Source organism: Melopsittacus undulatus, chromosome 2, assembly GCF_012275295.1.
Source record: "Melopsittacus undulatus isolate bMelUnd1 chromosome 2, bMelUnd1.mat.Z, whole genome shotgun sequence".
In the NCBI taxonomy this organism is placed as follows: Eukaryota; Metazoa; Chordata; class Aves; order Psittaciformes; family Psittaculidae; genus Melopsittacus; species Melopsittacus undulatus.
The window spans coordinates 101,767,135-101,785,797 of NC_047528.1; the positions used below are offsets into that span (position 1 = coordinate 101,767,135).

The 18,663-nt window shown below is 41.4% G+C and overlaps 1 protein-coding gene across 1 annotated transcript in view; it reads left to right on the plus strand.

Moving 5' to 3' along the window:
- The first annotated feature begins 8,461 nt into the window (after window positions 1–8,461).
- DPT (dermatopontin) overlaps window positions 8,462–18,663 on the plus strand; it is a 28,124-nt gene continuing 17,922 nt past the window's right edge. The window contains exons 1-2 of the mRNA XM_005151601.3: window positions 8,462–8,804; window positions 18,360–18,485. Of these exons, the coding sequence (XP_005151658.2) occupies window positions 8,503–8,804; window positions 18,360–18,485 (428 nt within the window). The 5' untranslated portion in view covers window positions 8,462–8,502. The remainder of the gene's footprint in view (window positions 8,805–18,359; window positions 18,486–18,663) is intronic.

The window sequence follows — 18,663 nt, forward strand, 5'->3', positions numbered from 1 at the left end:
CCCAGTTGAACTGCAGGGCTCTCAGGATCTCCGACTGCATTCTATTTGCGTGAACAGATACAATGGCTATAGATATTGTTGCATTCTCCATATTCCAATTTTTTTGTTTGAAACAATGTATTTCCCAGGGGAAGGGAACCTTCCTTTGAGTTGTCACCATGCTGTCACCTCTGCACAGCAGGTGAGCAGGAGCTGCTCCTAATGAGCTACACAGAGTAGCAACAAGGATGACCTCCAGCCAACTCCCATTCACAACATAGTGAAGAAGGTTTGTAAATGCTATGTAACGAGGGACTTGACAACAGCAGATGTCAGTCATACTTGGAGAAAGTCCCCTTACAAAGGTGGGGAACGCACAGCAGGAGGAGGCAGATGTGATCTAGCTTTCATCCACCTGGTTGAGGTATCCACAGCAGCAAAGATGGCGAGTCTTAGCCAGCAGCATGAACCAACAGCCACATGAATGGGCAGGGACACAGGTGGTTTTGCACTATGTGGTGCTCACACAGTGGGAGGAGAAGTCCCAGGCAGAGGAAAAGGAGAAGAGAGACATGCACAGAGCAGCAGGGGCTTTTCTGAGGGTGGCCAGACTCCACTTGGCACAGCCATGGAAAGCCACACTTACTATCCACACACATGGACCTTGGGACTGTTGGCTTGAGCGCCCTCTTTAGCAGCCTCACTTCTCAAAGCCAGCAAAAAGTGGTGGCATGTTGGGAGTAAGGAGGGTGAAGCAACCCTGGGAGGGCACAAGGAGGACAAAGCAGGGTGAGACAAGGGAACTGCATTACAACAGCAGGAACACGGGATTGTCCCATTGCAAATGGCAAGGAGCTACTTCTGGAGCAGTCAATCTGTCCTGCAGTGATAGGGTTAATTCGTTAATTTTAAGTTGGCAGAGAGCTTCTCAGATTTTTCACTTCCACTGTCAGATCTCTGGGGGCAGCACTTACTAATTACAATCATGTGAGGTGACAGTCACATAAGGAGTGGTGGATGGGTGAGGGGGGCTGAAAATCCAGGGGTCAGATCATAATGAATTATAGCAACAGGACACAAAAGCCCCAAATTTTTCTCTTCTTCTCCTCCCTCCTTCCTTCCTTCCCCCCCCCCCCCCCCCCCCCCCCCCCCCAGTGCTCAGCACCAGAAAAGTAAAAAAGCAAAGAAAAGATAAATCATTCTCATTACTAGAATGCAAATGGATGGAGGGCACTAGGAGCTGGGCTGGAAGCTGGGTTTCAGTGGCTACATTGTCACCCAGCTATCCTAATTCACAAACCATATGGCCAAAAGGGAGCAACTAAGCATCTCTTAATTTCCCACATAACAAGGGCTGCCAGATAACACCCAACTTTAGTGACTGTTAATGTAAGAACTGTTAAAGCTGAACTCTTAAGATTTTATTTAGACATAAAGAAGTCTGCAAAAAGCAAGTACAAAACCTATATAAACCATTACTGAGTGTTCGTACTCAGCATTTGCTTTGCACTGGCCTGAATGATCACACAGAGATGGAGCTCTTTGCACATAAAACTGAGACACTCCCAAGTCACATTCTCATCCTTTCTCCCACTTACATAGTTCAGAGAAAACTGGTTTTGGCTCAGTCCCATTCTCATGACCAGTAAGAGAATTACAGCTACTGCCATTCTCACATCAAAGATCAATTCAGCCCTGACCTCAGACTTACCCTATGGGTCTGTCCAGAGTTATTATCAGTGATTAGTTCAGATTTTCCCTCCAGCATTTCACAGTGATGTTATGATCTGTAGGTCCTGGTCTATGCTAGAGAAACCCATGTGAGAACTTTCTAATGATACCAAAATTCTCTGAAGGAGAAACCTGCTCACCAGCCACAGTGTCTGGTTTCCATGACAAGCTGACTGACCTCTTAAGGCTGTTCAGTTGATGGCTACATTCACCCCCCTGGAAAAGGGTGGCTCATATTAAGCCCCAGGATCACAGAGTTTGAAAATGCTACAGCTAGCTGCTGTGGCCTTTACTAAAAGTTTTCCTATGGATTAACGGAAACAAAAGGTAACTGAGCCATATACAGAAACGAGCTTTGTGTGCGACTTTCAAAATAAACAAAATACGACTTGCACCTCTTTCATATCTCTTCTCAGATTATGAAGAAAGTATTCAAAAATACTTTGACTGGGTTTTTTTCCTACCTTCTTCTGCACTAGAATTTAATGTTTTTCCTACCCATTTTATCACAAAGACTTTCTCAATGTTTTGAGAATCAGTTTAAGCTACACATTTTGGGGCCAAACTTCAAGTAAGTTGAGAGAGGGAGAAGGTAATTTTTCATAGATGTGTTCAAAACTCCCTATACATTAGGTTTAGAATCAATTTCATTCAAATGTCCAACAAGCCCACTGGGGAAGAAATCTCTTCCTGAAGGTGTCATATAAAGTCTTAGAACATTTCTGCCTCTGCTGATGACTGCTCTTCCAAGAAAGCTCTCCAACCATATCAAATAGGAACCACCAACTTCTACATGGCACAGAGACAGACAAGTTTGAATTTAACCCGAAGGCTAAATACAAAGCTATCACATTAAAAGAGATGAGGGTGTCTTTGATGAGTAGGGCTATACAGTTATTCAGCTCATGTATGAAAAGGTCCTGGTAAAATGCTACCTGCTGAATCTGTGAGGAGATTCAGCACTGACTCAGCCTGAAGCATCTGGCTCTCTCCTGAATCAATGCCACCTGAATTTCCTGTATCATCAAGGCTTATTTCTTTTCTTTTGGCAGCTTCACCTTCAAACACTGCACCCTGCCTGTCTAGGCTTAACACAGAACTGTATCTGGAGACCTGTCATGGATTTTAAACATACATGCTGAAAGAAATAAAGGTAACAACAATAACAGCTATGTAAATAAGAAAAGACCTTTTTAGCAAAAAGTACCAGGAAAAAACACCTAGCTTTCAACAGACATGTAACTGGAAAAATATCATGCCCTTCCCCAACATTTGAAACTAAAATGGCAAACACTCATTAAATTGGCTTTTCCTTATTGTAATGATCCTCAAAGAGTCGCTGTAATTGCAACAGCTCTGTAATTGGCAACTTTAGGGAATGACTTTATTAGCACCAATGGGAAGAGTTACTAGTACAGGGCAACTTTTATTACTAGGAATCCTCAAACTTATTTACTACTAGATGACCTGAACAAAAAATGCATTCTTTTCTGTTCGTAAGCTGTGCATGACTTCTTACAACATGTATGTAATGGTCTATTTACAAAGCTCCTCTTGCCCAGATTTGAGGAACGGCTGTAGCAGAACTGGTTAAATATCCCATATCTGAAATTACTTCTGGGGAGAGATCTGTGGAAGTTAGTAATAATGACAACAGGCTCCTGGATTGTTTCATGGCAGAATCTTCTCTGTACATATTCTAGGATGCCTGCACAAAAACAGCAATCAGTAACATGCCTCTCCCTTTGCACAATTTAACTCTTGTCCACTCTCGAACTTTTCCCCCTACCCAAGAAAGGTTTGTCACAAAGGTTTGTGACTGTCACTTCTGTGACAGTCACAACCCAGTCTTTGGGGTAATCTAGGAATGGTGATCAATTTATGAAACAGTTGCTCACTGATTACTTGAAAACTACATTTTCAAAATAATTGATGATGGCACCTATCCCAATTCCCACACCTGGAAAATTTGTTTCAGTTCTTTCTTTACTAATGCTTCAGTACAGCTTCTTTACCCTCTCCTCAGAGATTTTATGAGTTAAGTTTTGCATTTCTTACTTGCTTCTTTTACCTTAACCCATGATTTAACACTACACATGCTGCCAGGAATCAATTATAGAAGTGATCTAAAGGTTTATGATAACCTTGGAAAAATTGCACTGTAGCTCATGCTTTTCTTTTCCACAGCATATTCCAGGTGGTATCCTATCGGAATTTTCTATACCTACTTCCAAAGAAAAACAGCTCTGCAGCATCCTCTAGTATCACAGGTTCTTAATTAGTAGCTTCTCTTTTTAAAAAAAGAGCTACACAAAGTAGAAGTTGAACAGTGCCTCTGTAGGGAAGCAGCAGGAAGAAGGGGTTGTGAAAAGGTATCTTTCTCAGGGCTGGCATCTGATGCTGATAGTCCGCTGTATTTTAAAATCCATTCCTAGATCTGGGGTGTGGTGGACATTAGACAGATCACTGGACCTACCATGTAAATAAGGAGGTTTTTAACCTTTCCTACTTTTCAATAAGGAGATTGAAATTAAACAAAGTACATCAAGTGAAAGATGCTAGGAAAAGTATCATTAATGGTAGAAAGTGCTGACAAAAGAACTTCAGCCCTCACCATATACATTACTCTGCAAGAAGGTAACAGCTTTGAGCTAAAAAGTTGACAAAGGTATATCTTTGTCCCTTGTGGAGCACAGCTTTCTAGAAGCTTCATCCTTCTCCACATTACCAAGGCTTCTGCAGCCTCATTTCAAACACACACTGAAAGCATCCCAAGTAGTCACACTTTTGAAAAACCTGACAATACAGGAAGCTTATTAAAATAAAAAAAAAGCCACACTACAAAGATGGCTCAGAAAAGTAATCAGTGATGGAATTCAACTGACACTCACAGCCCCCCTGACTCATCCAAGCCACCCTGCTTTATCAGAACTGCCAGCATCACTCTGAGTGTGCAATAAAATAAGGAAAATGCATTCAAAATGTGCAACCTCAGTGATGAAGTCAGCTGACATGGAAAACACTTTCTTCTCACTGTGAAATGCCACAATATGGTTGATTTAGCTTGGAAGCAGATGTATATTCCTGCTGCTACTCTCACTGCTTCTGCCACACGTGTTTAGTGTGGGACTTCAGGGCTCAGGAGATTTACTAGCACAAAATGCAAAGCTTTATATCTGGCTATAGTCCTGAGTAATATGAGATGGAATCACTCTTGTGCATCTAAAGGATGCAGTGCTGTGAAATAACACCCTTATATGCCCCTTGTGTCCTCACAGTGGGGTTGCGCATGAATCAGGCCTTGGCAGATGCAGGAACGTCAGCAGCACAGCTACTCCAATAAACAAGATGATGCTACTTTTATGCAACCCAGTTCTGTAGACACAGGTCTAGTTGTACCTGTTACCTGACCAAGTTCGAACACTTGCTATTCTCATTGCAGGTTTAGTGTCTCTGTGTTTGCCAAATAACAAATGCAGCTTTTCTATTCTTTCTCCTATTTAAGTATACAGCTTGGGTGCTAAAACAAAGCTCATTAAGCTGGTGACTGCTATTCATTTGAATGGTACTACTGCACCTATGGTTTCAGTTAAAAGCACTGCAATCTCCTACATTTCATGGTTGTAACATGGCATAGTAAGAGAATATAGCATTTCTCCTAATGGCTCCAAACCATTAGTAACACCTGCAGCTGTAAGTAATGCGGTATCTCATATCAGCAGCAGAAGAGAAACTGAATGATTCAGGTTGGAAAGGACAACCTTCTTAAGGGCTCCAGTCCAAAAAAGCAGAGCTAACCTTGAAGTTAGGCCAGGGAGGGGGCATATCAAGAATAATCACCTTCATCTACCATCACTGGGCAAGACAGAAATTAAATATTTGTTTGTGTGGTTTAAATGTAGTATTTCTAAGAACTAAGAGTGACAAAAATTACCAGCCAATATAGATTCCACCTCAAGGAACTGATAACAAAATGTTTGTCTTAGCATCTCATATTTACTACTTGATTGAGACTTCCTGATTTTCCAGGGACTGGATGTGTAAAGCACGCAATGAATGTTTTTAAAGTCAAATTAAAGGGCAAGTAATTTCAGAGAGGGACTGATTTTTAAATATTGTTGAGTTTTCTCCTCGTGACTAAAGTCAAGCAAAGTCACCAAGCTGCAGATTAGTTTGCAGCTCTTCTAGCCAGTGGCTTTTGAACTGCTGTGTTTGATTCATTGGCCAGAACAGATAAGGCACAGCAGTTAACATGCCAGTGAGTCAATGGAAACACAGCTAATATTGCAACTCTCAGCACTGCCAACATCGGTGGAATTATCTGGGCTGGAGCAACAGTGCAAAATGTTAGCGAAACAGGTTGCACATAGCCTCAGCTTCGCTCCGTGAACCAAACAGCTGTGGGCTGCAGAGCTGAATGAGCATTACTCAGAAACAAAATTCATGTATACACACTATTCTCTCTTTTAACCCCTACAGGAATTTTCAAATCACAGTTCCTCCCACTCACAAATACCACCCTTCTCCAAAGTGACTAAAAACCATCATGTCCCTCCTTTAAGAAACTCTGCTCTCTTCTGGTTTTATTCAGTATAAGAATGATGCATGAAATCTAATATTAAAAATTCCCAGAAAGCACTGGATCCTGAAACACAGAACTGTAGATTTTCAGGCAGTTCCTGGTCAGGACATGTCTACATTGTCACAGTTGCTACAAGGAGTTGTAGTTCCATGTCTCTCATGTTCAGTGTCTTCCCTACACAGTCTTTTTGCCCAGTCAAGCAACTTTGTGATCACAGTGCATCATGGAAGTGCCACCCTATCCACTAACTGGGATGAGGCAGGGAAGATTGTATGTAGGAAATGACAATAGACATCTTGAAACTCCACACACATGTCAAAGGTAGGCAAAAGACTATGCTCTAGTCTCTATTTACCCCCCTTCTCATCCCCATCTTTACCACTGGGCTATGTAAGGACTTCTTTCCAAGGAATGGTGCTTATAAAGGGCTATGTGAAATGAGGATCATATATATACGATAATGTGCTCTTGCTAAAGATCTTCCATAATGCCTCTCGGGCATACACAGCAGTGTGCAGCACTCCCAGATGTGACTACGTGTCTAAGTAAGAGGGAAACAAATATACATTATTTAGCTTGAAAACTCATGTGAGATTGTGCAGCTCAATTCTGCAGGCTGTTGCCCACCAAATAATTATGGGGTTTTTAATCTTAAATTTTTTCTCTCTTTAGACTTGGCTACCTGTGTCTCCTAGGTCTTACTTAAGATCTAGAGGATGGCAGCTCCAAGGAAAGGGTTGTTATGTACTGTCTCAACAGCCCTTTTCCCCAAGCATTTGGGGCTGCAGCATCTGCAAGTGAGGTTAATGAGGCTTAAGGCAGTTTTTGAGGTCTGGGGCTGGTTCATAAAGGTACCCACCTCCTGGGATGCTTATGTTCCTGCAAAGCAATGACCTGGCAAGATGGGTTTGGAGTTCCCTAGAGAAAAATGAGGCCACTGTTACCCATCACAGATCTTCTTTCTGATAGTATCAGCATCAGAGTAAAAGCTTATACACATTTTTTTTTCAGTGCATGGCCCAAATAAGGAAGAAAAGTAGTGAAAAGAGTGGAGGAGAAACTTGCAGCAAGAAACATCCCTTGGATCCTTTCTGGTAATTTCACTGGAAGAGAAGATCTGAATCTGGAGCTGTTCCCAGGGTCACACATTTCACTAGTGACACAGCACAGGCAACATATGCATATGTTAGATCTATGTTAGATTGACTTTGGACTTTCTTACTTATTAAAACATGCTCAAGTCTCACAGTTTTCTATGGGTCAAGTACACAGTTAAGTAAAGCACACCATTCCACAATCTCCTGAGCAGGGTGGGTTCCTGATAAAGAAATTATGTAGGATGTGACATATAAACGCATTTCCAAGTGGCAAGTCAGTTTTTGAATTTGCAGCACATCCCATGTTTCTAGCCCACTGTAAATGCAAGGTAGTTTTAAGCTCACAGATTCCAGTATGCTATGGTGAGATGTGAAGTTCATCTCATCATAACTTGCTCATGTGCTTTATCCTCACATTAAAACATCTGCCAAGTCCACAGTTTTACAGTGCCCACACACAGTTGTAGCAAAATCAATTCTGCATGGAACAAGCTGATGCCCCACTTCTCAGGGTGAGCTGTTTCCATGCTGAACTACACTCTCAGTCATTCAGGCTGCACCCAGCCTCCAACCGAACCAAGCCAAAACATCTAAAGGATTTTTTACAACAGGAGCAATGAATCCCACATCTTACCCAACTCCCTTCTTTCTAGGAACTGACAGAATCATGTCACCATACTTAGGGAAAAGAGGGTGGGGACACACACATTTTGTTGCATGTTACTAATGATGGAAAATGGCAAATTCAGACAAGAGCTTTAATTTTAAATAAAGTTGTTTTGAAACTTAACTGCTCTCTTGAGGTTCAAAGTGGGATGTCTGTGATAGCTGTACTACAATATGTATTTGGTCTACACAGTAGCTCTGCAGGAATTACAGATGGTTTGGGATAGTGGGAAGAGTGCAGGCCTGCAGCCTGCAGACTTACTGCATTTGCAAAAATTCCACCTTAAGAAGTAATTGGATGTGTCTGTAACTCGGAGAAGGTTTGCTAAGCAATGACACATTGCACTTGGATCTGGAAACATAACATCTGGAAGCCAAATGTTAGAGGCAATATAAAAGGGCCAGCCCAACAAACCAGCAGGGCATTTCTAAGCCAGGAACATCCTCATGATGGACCTCGTTCTTCTCTGTGTGTTTCTGCCTCTGGTGACTGTGGCATGGGGCCAGTATGGTGACTATTACTATGGTCCCTATAACTATGGAGATAACGATGAATGGGTCAATGTGTACCGGCAGGGTTTCAATTTCCAGTGCCCACATGGGCAGGTGATTGTGGCCATCAGGAGTGTTTTCAACAAGAAGGAAGGATCCGACAGACTGTGGAACTACGCTTGCATGCCAGCAGCCCAGAGCCTCGGTGAACCGACAGAGTGCTGGTGGGAAGAGATCAACAGGGCAGGAACTGAATGGTAGGATACCCCCAACCACCCCTGGAGGGCACAGCCCTGATACCTTGATACATGTGGAATGTGGATGCTAATACTGCAGTTAGAGCAATGCAAATGCATAGTAATGCTATCATATCCAGAGGTTTCACTGCCCTGAGCAACTGCTTGAGACTCATTAATCATGATGCCTGTGTGTGAGATGATCAGCATCACATCTGCCTTCTCTTTAGCAATTTCTTGCTTGAGGTTCTCACTATGCTTTAGAAATGCTGCATTGCTTGGTCACTCACAACCTCAGCTGCAAAATGGTTTGGTCTTGTTATTGTTGGTTCACTGATGAGGAAAATAAGGCATGAACCTTCAGTGAGGAAAGGATAAAGTCCCTTTTGAAAGACCATTCATTGGCCAGTGACTAAACTGGGTAACAAATGTCAAAACTCACTCCTGCTCTTATCACTAGGGACAAAAAAAAAAAAAAAAGCAAATTGCACTGGCTTTTCTCTTTGTGTTTTTGTTGCTAAGCTTTTTGGCTTAGGCACCATCAAAGGCTGTTTTCTAGTCATGCTGGTATTGCAGGAGCCAAAAATCCACACTAACGAGCAACGATGGTGGCATATATATGCAGGATAATGATAGAAGACGATCGTGTTAATTTCCTAATACAGTCAGTTGTGGTTAACCAAACATTGTATGTTCCACCAGCCTTAGAGGCAAAGGTGATCACATTTTATGGCCACAGTAATTTCAGGAATATGTAGAGTGTTTCATGTTTAGGCAGTACATAGGCAGCATTTAATTATCTTCTGATTTTTTCATGAAATATGAAACACAGTTTTGAAAAACTCCAAGTTTGCAATATTCTTTGAACAGAATGAAATGAATGCATGAATATTCTCAAATACTTGAAATGTGGTTGGTTGTGTTGTTTGGGGTTTTCTCCCCAGAAATTGCAATATGATTTTTGTAGATTGCATGTTATATGGAAACAGGTTAGCAATGAAATGTAAAGCTTCTGCTTTTTAAATGATTCAAAATTCTGTTCTGAATTATTCATAGTCTTTCATTACCACGTGATACATTCCTATGGCTGATGCAATTGCTAAAGAAAAAATGACTGACCCGACACTTAATTTTGGAATAGGAAATGAAAAGAAAGGTGAAAGGCTAGAAAACAGGCAGAAAGAAGACACTGTAATAATCCTAGATGACTTCTTCAGTTTTCATACACTGATCCAATTTCTACCTATTGCACAGCAATTTTAAATTAGACCTTCCTATTGTTCAAAATAAAATCATTATTCTCCTTCTAAAAATCCCTGACAGCAATGCTCAAGTTCACCTCTGACAAGGAGGACACTGTTATGTCTATACAGAACAATTCTTCTGTCTAATCATGGGGCCATATTCATCACCATGCTCCATATGCTTAGCATGACTACATCCAGTGTATTATTTAAATCTCATTTCCTTCATCTCTTAAAAAATGTTTCCACTTTGTCCTCTTTCTTGCCTACCTTTTTTCCTATTGCCAACCATATCTTTTTTTCCAAACTATTTCAGCCCCTCTTTAATGTGTTTAACCCTGTTTTGCTCTGTTTCCTAGCTTTTGGAATTATTTTAGCTATTTCTCCTCTAGCTCACTTTTTCAGTCCAACATCCTTACATTTACCTGTCTTCTCTGCAAAGATATCCTTCCATTCTTCTGTCTACTGGGGGAGGGAAGAATACACCAAAGTGACTAGGGAACACATATTTTTTGCAAAGGTGAACCTGTGCTCCTAATGACTTAGACTGTCTCCATGTATCTTAGCTAGCTGTGCCTTCTTGTGTTCTGCAGTTTTCTGCATCCAGGGCTGAGTTTGTTACATCTATAGTGCTTCATGGAGAGCTTCTTGCTGTAAGCCAGTACATCCCTCACTATTCCCAGACACTGCTGCCCAAGAACCCAGAAGGCTTATCCCAGACTGGAGTGAAAGAGGGCCAGCAGGCAGCCAGCCTGGATCGTCTGAGTGCAGACTCAAACCTCAAATTAAAGTGATGGCATGGATGCAGCCTGTGGGGCCTTTGACAATCCCAAACCTTCTCTCTTGGCAGTCTTACTCCTCACAGCTGTCTCTCTTTTCTCTCTTCCATGCCCAGATCAGTACTATTTGGAACCATCCCCAGCTCTAAAGGGATTCACTCTGTAATCAAGTGGGACCACACAGATGAGTCACAATCTGTACCCTTAGTTCCTGTTTGGTTTCCTCTGTTTCCTTGCTGATCTCCTGACAAACCAGTCTCTCCGTGAGCAACGCATCATCCTCATATCAGCTAACACAGCACTCTGTAGGACTTGCTAGTCCATTCCCCATCTGTGTAGGATGGACTGTAATATTCTTTCTTGAGCTCTGCTACATAGGTCATTGTGTCTCACCTTGCACATCAGAAGATTCAATGGCTTGTACTACCAATAAATGCAAAGCTGCCAAGATTTTCCTAAAGTTTAAGCTACACTTCCTCTGCTGTAATTGAGGCTTTCTATTCCTTGCTCTGCCTTCACTGAGTAATGTGAACTAGCACCCTGCATTCTTTGTAAAATCTTTTTAACTTAGTAGGTAGCATCTATGCCTTTCCCTCACCTACACACCTTCACCTATGGTTTTGCTTTCAGGCTGAACACATCTCTGTTCTTCTAACTCTCCTTTGGAAGTTTTGTACTCCAACACTCCTAAGCAAGTGTTGATCTTATGTACAGCTCTCCTTTGAATTCCCTCCAGTTTCTCAGCCATGTCCCAGAAATTCTAGTCTGGCAGAAACACCAAAAAACTACCTCTGTCAAATTATGTTTATGGCATTTCACAAATCACTATTCCAGACTATTGTGCAGCTGCACAACAGAGAAAAACCCAAGACATTTCTTTAGAAAAGACAACAAACAACAACAAAAAAAATTTAGTTGGAAATTAAGTGGAAATACAAAGCAGAGAAGAAAGAGTTTTCAACTCATTATTTTCTTTGGCCATTAGCACTGGAGGAGAAATGGTAGAAATTATGTAGGGAGCATAGGGATAGGAGAGCTGTGGAGCTGCAGGGCAGGAGGGAACCACAGGCAGAGTTTGTTTAGTTTGCTTGCTACACTAAGTATCATATGGACTTCTAGGATTAAACCCATAAGACTTTGCATTTTACAGATATGAACAAAAATATTAAAGAGAAAGAGGGCAGTGACACAGATCCCCATTAGGCATCTAATTATGATGCCTAGGTTATGACCTCTGCCCCCTTCCAGGGTCAATGGAGAGAAACAGATACTCTAAAAACTGCTCTCTGGGGCACTCTGTCTCTCTCCAGAAGCAGGCTCATGAAAACCAATCACTTCTGACAATTGCCTAGAATTACTTATGGGCATTTCAAAATGGGTGCTTTGCTGATAAATGCATCCCTGAAGTTAAGCATTTATGTACATACACTTCTGAAGAGAACACATTCTTTTGTGTTTTGCTGAGTGGACACAAAAAACCTGTGAACGTGTTACAAGACTCACAGGGAAAATTTAGGCAGTATGTTTGATCTGATGACCAGGGCTGACTTCTCAGCTTCATTAACCTGTGAATATGTTTGTAGTTAAGTACATATACAAAAGTTTTGTTGAATCTGTCCTAACACCTGCAGAGGCTATCTGCTAACCAAGATGCTATTCTTGGTTAAGCTTATGTTCTTAGCTCCATTTGTACTGGAGCAAATTTGGCAATATTTCCTTTGGCAAATATTTCGCGACCTAGGAAAAGGTAGGGTTGGAGTGATTGCAGGTGAGACTGTTCTTCACTGTTTCTCTAATACTACAGAGTTGTCTCCACAGACAAGTCTTTGAATAAGGTACTTAAGAAAAACTATTTTTCTTGCCTGAAAGCGATCATACCAAAGGATAGTGATCACACGAACAAGTAAACAGAAACTTGCAATTGAAAGAAAATTAACTCTTCCTCTCAGGAGAAAATGTTTGATTTACACCACATAATACAGATGGAACCATGCTATATCTGCAATAAAGTCCCAGTTACCCATAAGGCACAAAGCAGAAACATTTTCAGCCAAGCGGTATTTAATGCATGTTTATTGCCTCTTTTCCTTGTTTGGACTGCTGAGAAGGTGTTTGGATGGGACTTGGAAAAAAACAGGTATTTAGAATTTCCCTCCCCATTCCCATTCTCATTCTCCTTTGCTTTCTCTTTAAGTGCACAGAAACACGCATACAGATCCTTCTAGTAGGCACACAACCCCACTGCCCACAAAGTAGGTGCAAAGACAGAGTCATCAGCAAAGGAAGGGGCTGCAGGAGCCTCCTGTTCAGGCCCGGACAGCACAACGCAGTAAGCTGCCAAAGAACTCTGTTGTTCTCAATCCCTGACCAATTCAAGTCTCAAATCTGAGTCTGTATTACCCAAAACCAATATTGAAGGTACCCTTTCAAACTGTTCCCATTTGAGCTATCTATGCAAACAAGTTAACTTTCTTCAAAGCCCTAGGTTTCTGTTAAAGGGATAATGCTACAAGCATTTAGCACAGCTGCAATGGACTGAGTCCAATGGGAGCATCTGAGGAACAGTGTTTTGATAGATAGGGAGGCCTCATCAGCCCCTTGGGCAGAGAGAAGAAAGTAAGTTATCACTGACCCCTAAATGAAAGAAAAAGCTGAAGATGATAGTGAAGTTGCCTTTGGCATGTGACAGTCATGAGAACATGTCTCACCACCCTACAACAGATAGTGAAGACTCCTCATACAAGTGGCCATCGGAGACTGGCATGGCCTAATCAACCACAGAAAAGTCATTCCCTTTGTCTGAGTGCCAGCATTTCGAGCGTCCTGAGCCTGCCCTCAGCCATTTATGTCTCCTCACTCATCTGCAACTCACCATTAAATTAGCTTTTATCATATGATTAACCAAATTACACAGAGGGAGGACACTCTGCAAAAATAACTCAGGAGAGCAGGACAGGGCATCCCCTCCATGCTGTACCAAAAGGAAATTAAGTTTTGGATATTGATAGTAAGATATTTTGATGGAAAAAACACTTCAGGAAAACAGTCTATCATTAAAAATGCCTCCCACACTTTTAACTGTGGCCTTACCAGTTGCATGAGGTTAGGCCACCTCTCTCTGTGTGGCCCTCAGGGAGGGCTTCAGATGAAAGCACACAGCATTATTTCTAGTGGGTCAGTTTGCATTGTCTGATACATCTCCCTAATATATGGGTAGGTTAATTTTTCTGTGACAGGCTCTAGAGAGATAGATAGCTTTAAAGTAATTAATAGTGCAAGTTTCCTAGGAACCATCTGTTCTACAGCAAAACAGTGGCATTTTTTTAAAGTACATAGAATGACTTTCAGGTCACCCTGTTATGAGGAAGAAATCACCATTAATGCAGTGACTACTGACTGCTTTGTGTGTCAGACCCTGTATGATTCCATGGAGCCTCAGGGAGTGCTACCCAATGGGTGCAGCAAGGATCCAATGCAGGCTCTAAGAGCAACAATTCCTGCATCTTGACTTGAGCTCACTGAGTGGATTTGTAGTGAACAGGCTTCCCCTTTGGGTTGTCATCCTCAGGACAGCCTGTTGCTGAGGCTAATTCCTGACATATCTGAAGGACAGGGGCCTGAGAGAGGTTTACAATGCAGCACCAACATCAGCGCTCAACACTCTGGGGCCTTGTCTAGCACAGAGCAAAAATTAGATGTAGGCATAATTATGAAATTTCACCACAATTGGTGCCATTGCTTAAAACAATTTTACTGTTGCAAGCAATATTTGTCTTCAGTCTGGCAGGCAAATGTTGAGTCAATGAGGTACACAGTTGGTGGCTGAGACTAGATCAACACCTGCAGATAATGTGGCACAATTTAAGTGCATCTGTGAAGCAGACTGAAATACAAGCCATGCATGGACCTAAAATCCACATGTACATTTTCAGTGGGTTTGTTCCAAAGCAGCTCTAGTTTGGTCTCTCTGATAAAAGCTCACTGGTTAACAAGGAAAGCAATCCTGACCTGAGCTAAACTGGTAACATGGATGCACACTTTGGTTGCTTGCCATGAGAGAACTCAGCTGTACAACACTCATTAACAAGTTCAAAAGAATTGAAAAGGAGACGCTTTTCACAGCAACTGCAGGAGGCCAGGAAACTCTCAGCTGCCATATCCCTGTTACTACACAGAACTCCTCCCAGAATAAGGCTGTATAGTTTTACTTACTTTCTATGAAACACTGCAGTCATGTTACTGATGTAAACAAGGGAAGGGAAGGGCAACTTCCCATTCAACAGCACCTGACCCTCACCTCCACCAACCTTCTCACTTTCCCAGCCAGCTTACCTCCTCTCCTCCCAGTACCAAATCTAAGAGGCAACTCTTCATGCATCACAATTTGAGCCAATTAGGGAAACAAAATAATCTATCCATTGCCAAGTTTAATCTCACACAGTCCCAGATGGTTTCTCATTCTCTTCTGCATTCACTTTCTAAGAGGTATCTTCCTCTCTTCTTAGCTATGTCAGGATGTCATGAGTGAGGAAAACACAGTGACATTAACTCTGAATACTGAATTCTCCTCTACCACCAAAGCGTTACAGCATGGGTCTAGTAGAAAAGACATTTTTCTTACTTGGCCATAAACCAAAGGTCCTGAATCACTAGCTTTTATTTGCCATGCTGGTTTGTAGGATTTGCTGTGACAGCAGTAGTGAATTCAACAGAGAAGGAGGAAATCCTCACACATTATTGTTTTCCAATTAGTGCATACTGCATCTGACTGAAAAGGTGTGTGAGGAGGGTTGTTTGTACCCCTTGAGGAATTACTTTCTGCTTGTAGGAAAGAGGCTGACTGAGAAAAGGAAAGAGAGGGAAAAATGGTATATGAGCTGACAAATAAGCACTCAAATTTCCGAGAGCCCCTCTTCATTTTTGGAGGAATACCTGGATTTGACATGAAAATTAGAAACACGCAGGGGAAAAAATTGTATATTATCCCAAAGCTACTTCGGTGTCACTACTGTTTTTCTTTCACTGAACCCAGTATTGAGCTTGAATAATAAGGACTTGGTGTGTGTGAGACCAAGGTGAAAATAGTGAGGGAGAATTGAACATAAGCTGCAAAGTATATTTCAAATTTTACTTTGAATATTTTTAAAATAAAATGTCAATTTAATGATAAGACATGACTTATGTCCAGCTATCCTCTCCATTCAAGAAACTAATTTTTATGGAAACTTCAAACACTGATTTTTTTTAAAAATCAAACTTTGAATGAGAAGATAGAATTAGAATGAAAAATAACTAAACCTTCCTAAAGTTTACTGCCCAAAAATGTACACATGCAGACATAGGAGAGTTATATTAGCTAGATTTTTTTCAATCCACTAGAAAAACAGGGGTCCATCAGTGACATCTCTCTCAAAATAAATCTTCCCATCAAAATTGGACTGTATTAGTAGAGGTGTCAAGAAAATAAGAGCTGTCGAGAAAAAATGGCAAAGAGGGCAGGACTTCTCAGACTTAATGTGAGCAGGTGGGGAGAAAAGGATAAGGAAGAACCTCCTACAAAGACAAGAAATACCAGACACTAATAGATAGGGGTGGGACATTGCAAGGTAATGGTGAGCCTCAGAGAGGAAGTGCAAAGGAAAAGAGGGAATGAAATGCTCCTGTATTGCACCTAGGCAACAGACCTAGAAAACCTCCCAGGGGCACAAGGACTGGAGCAGTGGAAATGCAAGTAACTGGGGGAGAGGCAGAAGAAAATGAAGAGATACAAGTTTGGTTCTACCTTACACAGATTAATGCGCATCTTGCAACAGGTACAACCATTCCCTATATTTCTGTGAATCAACCCTTCCTCCCTCAGGATAACACCCATCATCTGCAGCTATCCAATATGTTTACACGGCATCTTAGCCATATGTTCCCATGGCCTATGTGCCAAAACCCAGAGCAGCTTCCTATCAAAGTCCTGCTGAAATCCTCTGAGTGAGAGCCAAACTGCCTTACTTGGTGTGATACCATAGCAACTCAGAGTCCTCATAATTGCTTAACTCTGAAGGTCTTCGAAAGAGTCTCACAAAGCACAGCAAGTATGTGTGGCCTCAGCTATGTGGGAGATGCAGGGAGACAAACAAATGTAAATACTCCTATCTGTAAAACAGAACACAGTGGAAGAAAAGTCATACAGAAGAGACCCCTTGTTCAAAGGTGGAAGCTGAAAGTTAGGCAGTGGAATTAATCCCTGCACTCATCAAAATTGATCAGTTTTTCAGCTTTTGCATACAGACTCTTGAGCCTCATGCTTTTCAAGAACACCTGCATGGACAAGTGAATGACTTTCCAAACACCAAACTCTGCTCCGTGAGGTGTTTTCCCTTCTGCAAACTCCAGGGTCATTAAACTGTGAGGTCATTGAGTGAAACTAGGAGACATCTGTCACATTTGTTAATCATAAAGTTACTTCTGAAAGTGTCTTTTGAATATGTCAATGTATTTGATATTATGGTATTGCAAGGAAGGTTTGCTACAGCTCAAGTCTGCCAGTTTTCCTTGATGAAGGGAAAAGAAAGAAAATTAAAGAAAATGGAAGAAACTGAATTCCTGTAATTTTCACCAATACGGAAACAATAAGGCTAGGAGGGTGCGTGAAAGAATGAGCACTCAATGGCTGAGTTAGTGTGCTGCCTGTTTTCACACTCTCCTTGTCTTTAGTCTTCAAGAGGCAAGCTATTCAAACTGATTATCACTTCAATTACTTTGGGTATCAAGGTCCAGATGCTAGGAGGGTGTGCAGAAAGAGAAGCATATATCTGCATGCTTAGAGACCATGCCTATTCTACTTGAAGGCAGCGATTCATGTGTGTGACAGAATTGCTGTGTGCACAGAAAGCATGAAACAGCAGATTTTTCTTTTGAAAATCCAACCATAAAATTAATGTGAGCCTTATAATTTCACAACACCTCATAACGTTTTCCTCACGTGATTGTTATCAAGTCATGATCTCATCACAAGCCTGTAATGTTTTGATATAAGAGTGTCTTCTCCTGAAGACAGGTAACTGGGAAAGAAATAAGTCGCTGAACTTCTTGCATAAAAGAGTTTGTAAGGCTTCTTTTTTTGGGAGGGAAGCGATTAAAAGAACTTACTCCAGTGAACCCCAAATGCTCAAATAGCAAGTCAAAGATAAAAATATTACTGGACTATTCTGAAGTCAGTAAACAGTTGAGAATGTCAACACCAGAATGATCTTCTTGCCCGATTAGCATGCTGAAATTATTAAATGCTTTCATAGGATCACAGAATTATAGAATAGTTTAGAAAGTTTTTAATGCAACATTAATGTTAAGACATTATTAGTTAACTACTGCTGCTTTCTTATACAAAGTGGTTACTCAATACACAGCAAGTGCATACAGTGCTTCCCAACACAAAGCCAGACCCTTAACTTTCACCCGGAATCAAAGTCTTTAATGATGTTTCCAGAACTGCTTGGAACTAACATGGAATCCAATACCCTGTTTTTCTTATGTGTTCTTCCCTTTCTCTTGTTTATTAGGTACCAAACCTGTTCAAACAATGGGCTCGTGGCTGGTTTCCAGAGTCAGTATTTTCCATCTGTGCTTGACCGTGAATGGCAATTTTACTGCTGCCGTTATAGCCGGAGATGCCCATATTCATGCTGGTGAGTTCAAGCAGAAACCAAACCTGTTAGCCTCTTTTCCCCAGCAGTCCCTATAAAAGTCTTCTTTTGGCCACTTGACACATCAAAAATTTTGTCTTAAGAAAACTTTAACTGTGTTTTATGGGGCTAGAGCAAGTTATTTCCAGTCTAGTAACAGGATTCTGGAGGATCCATGACT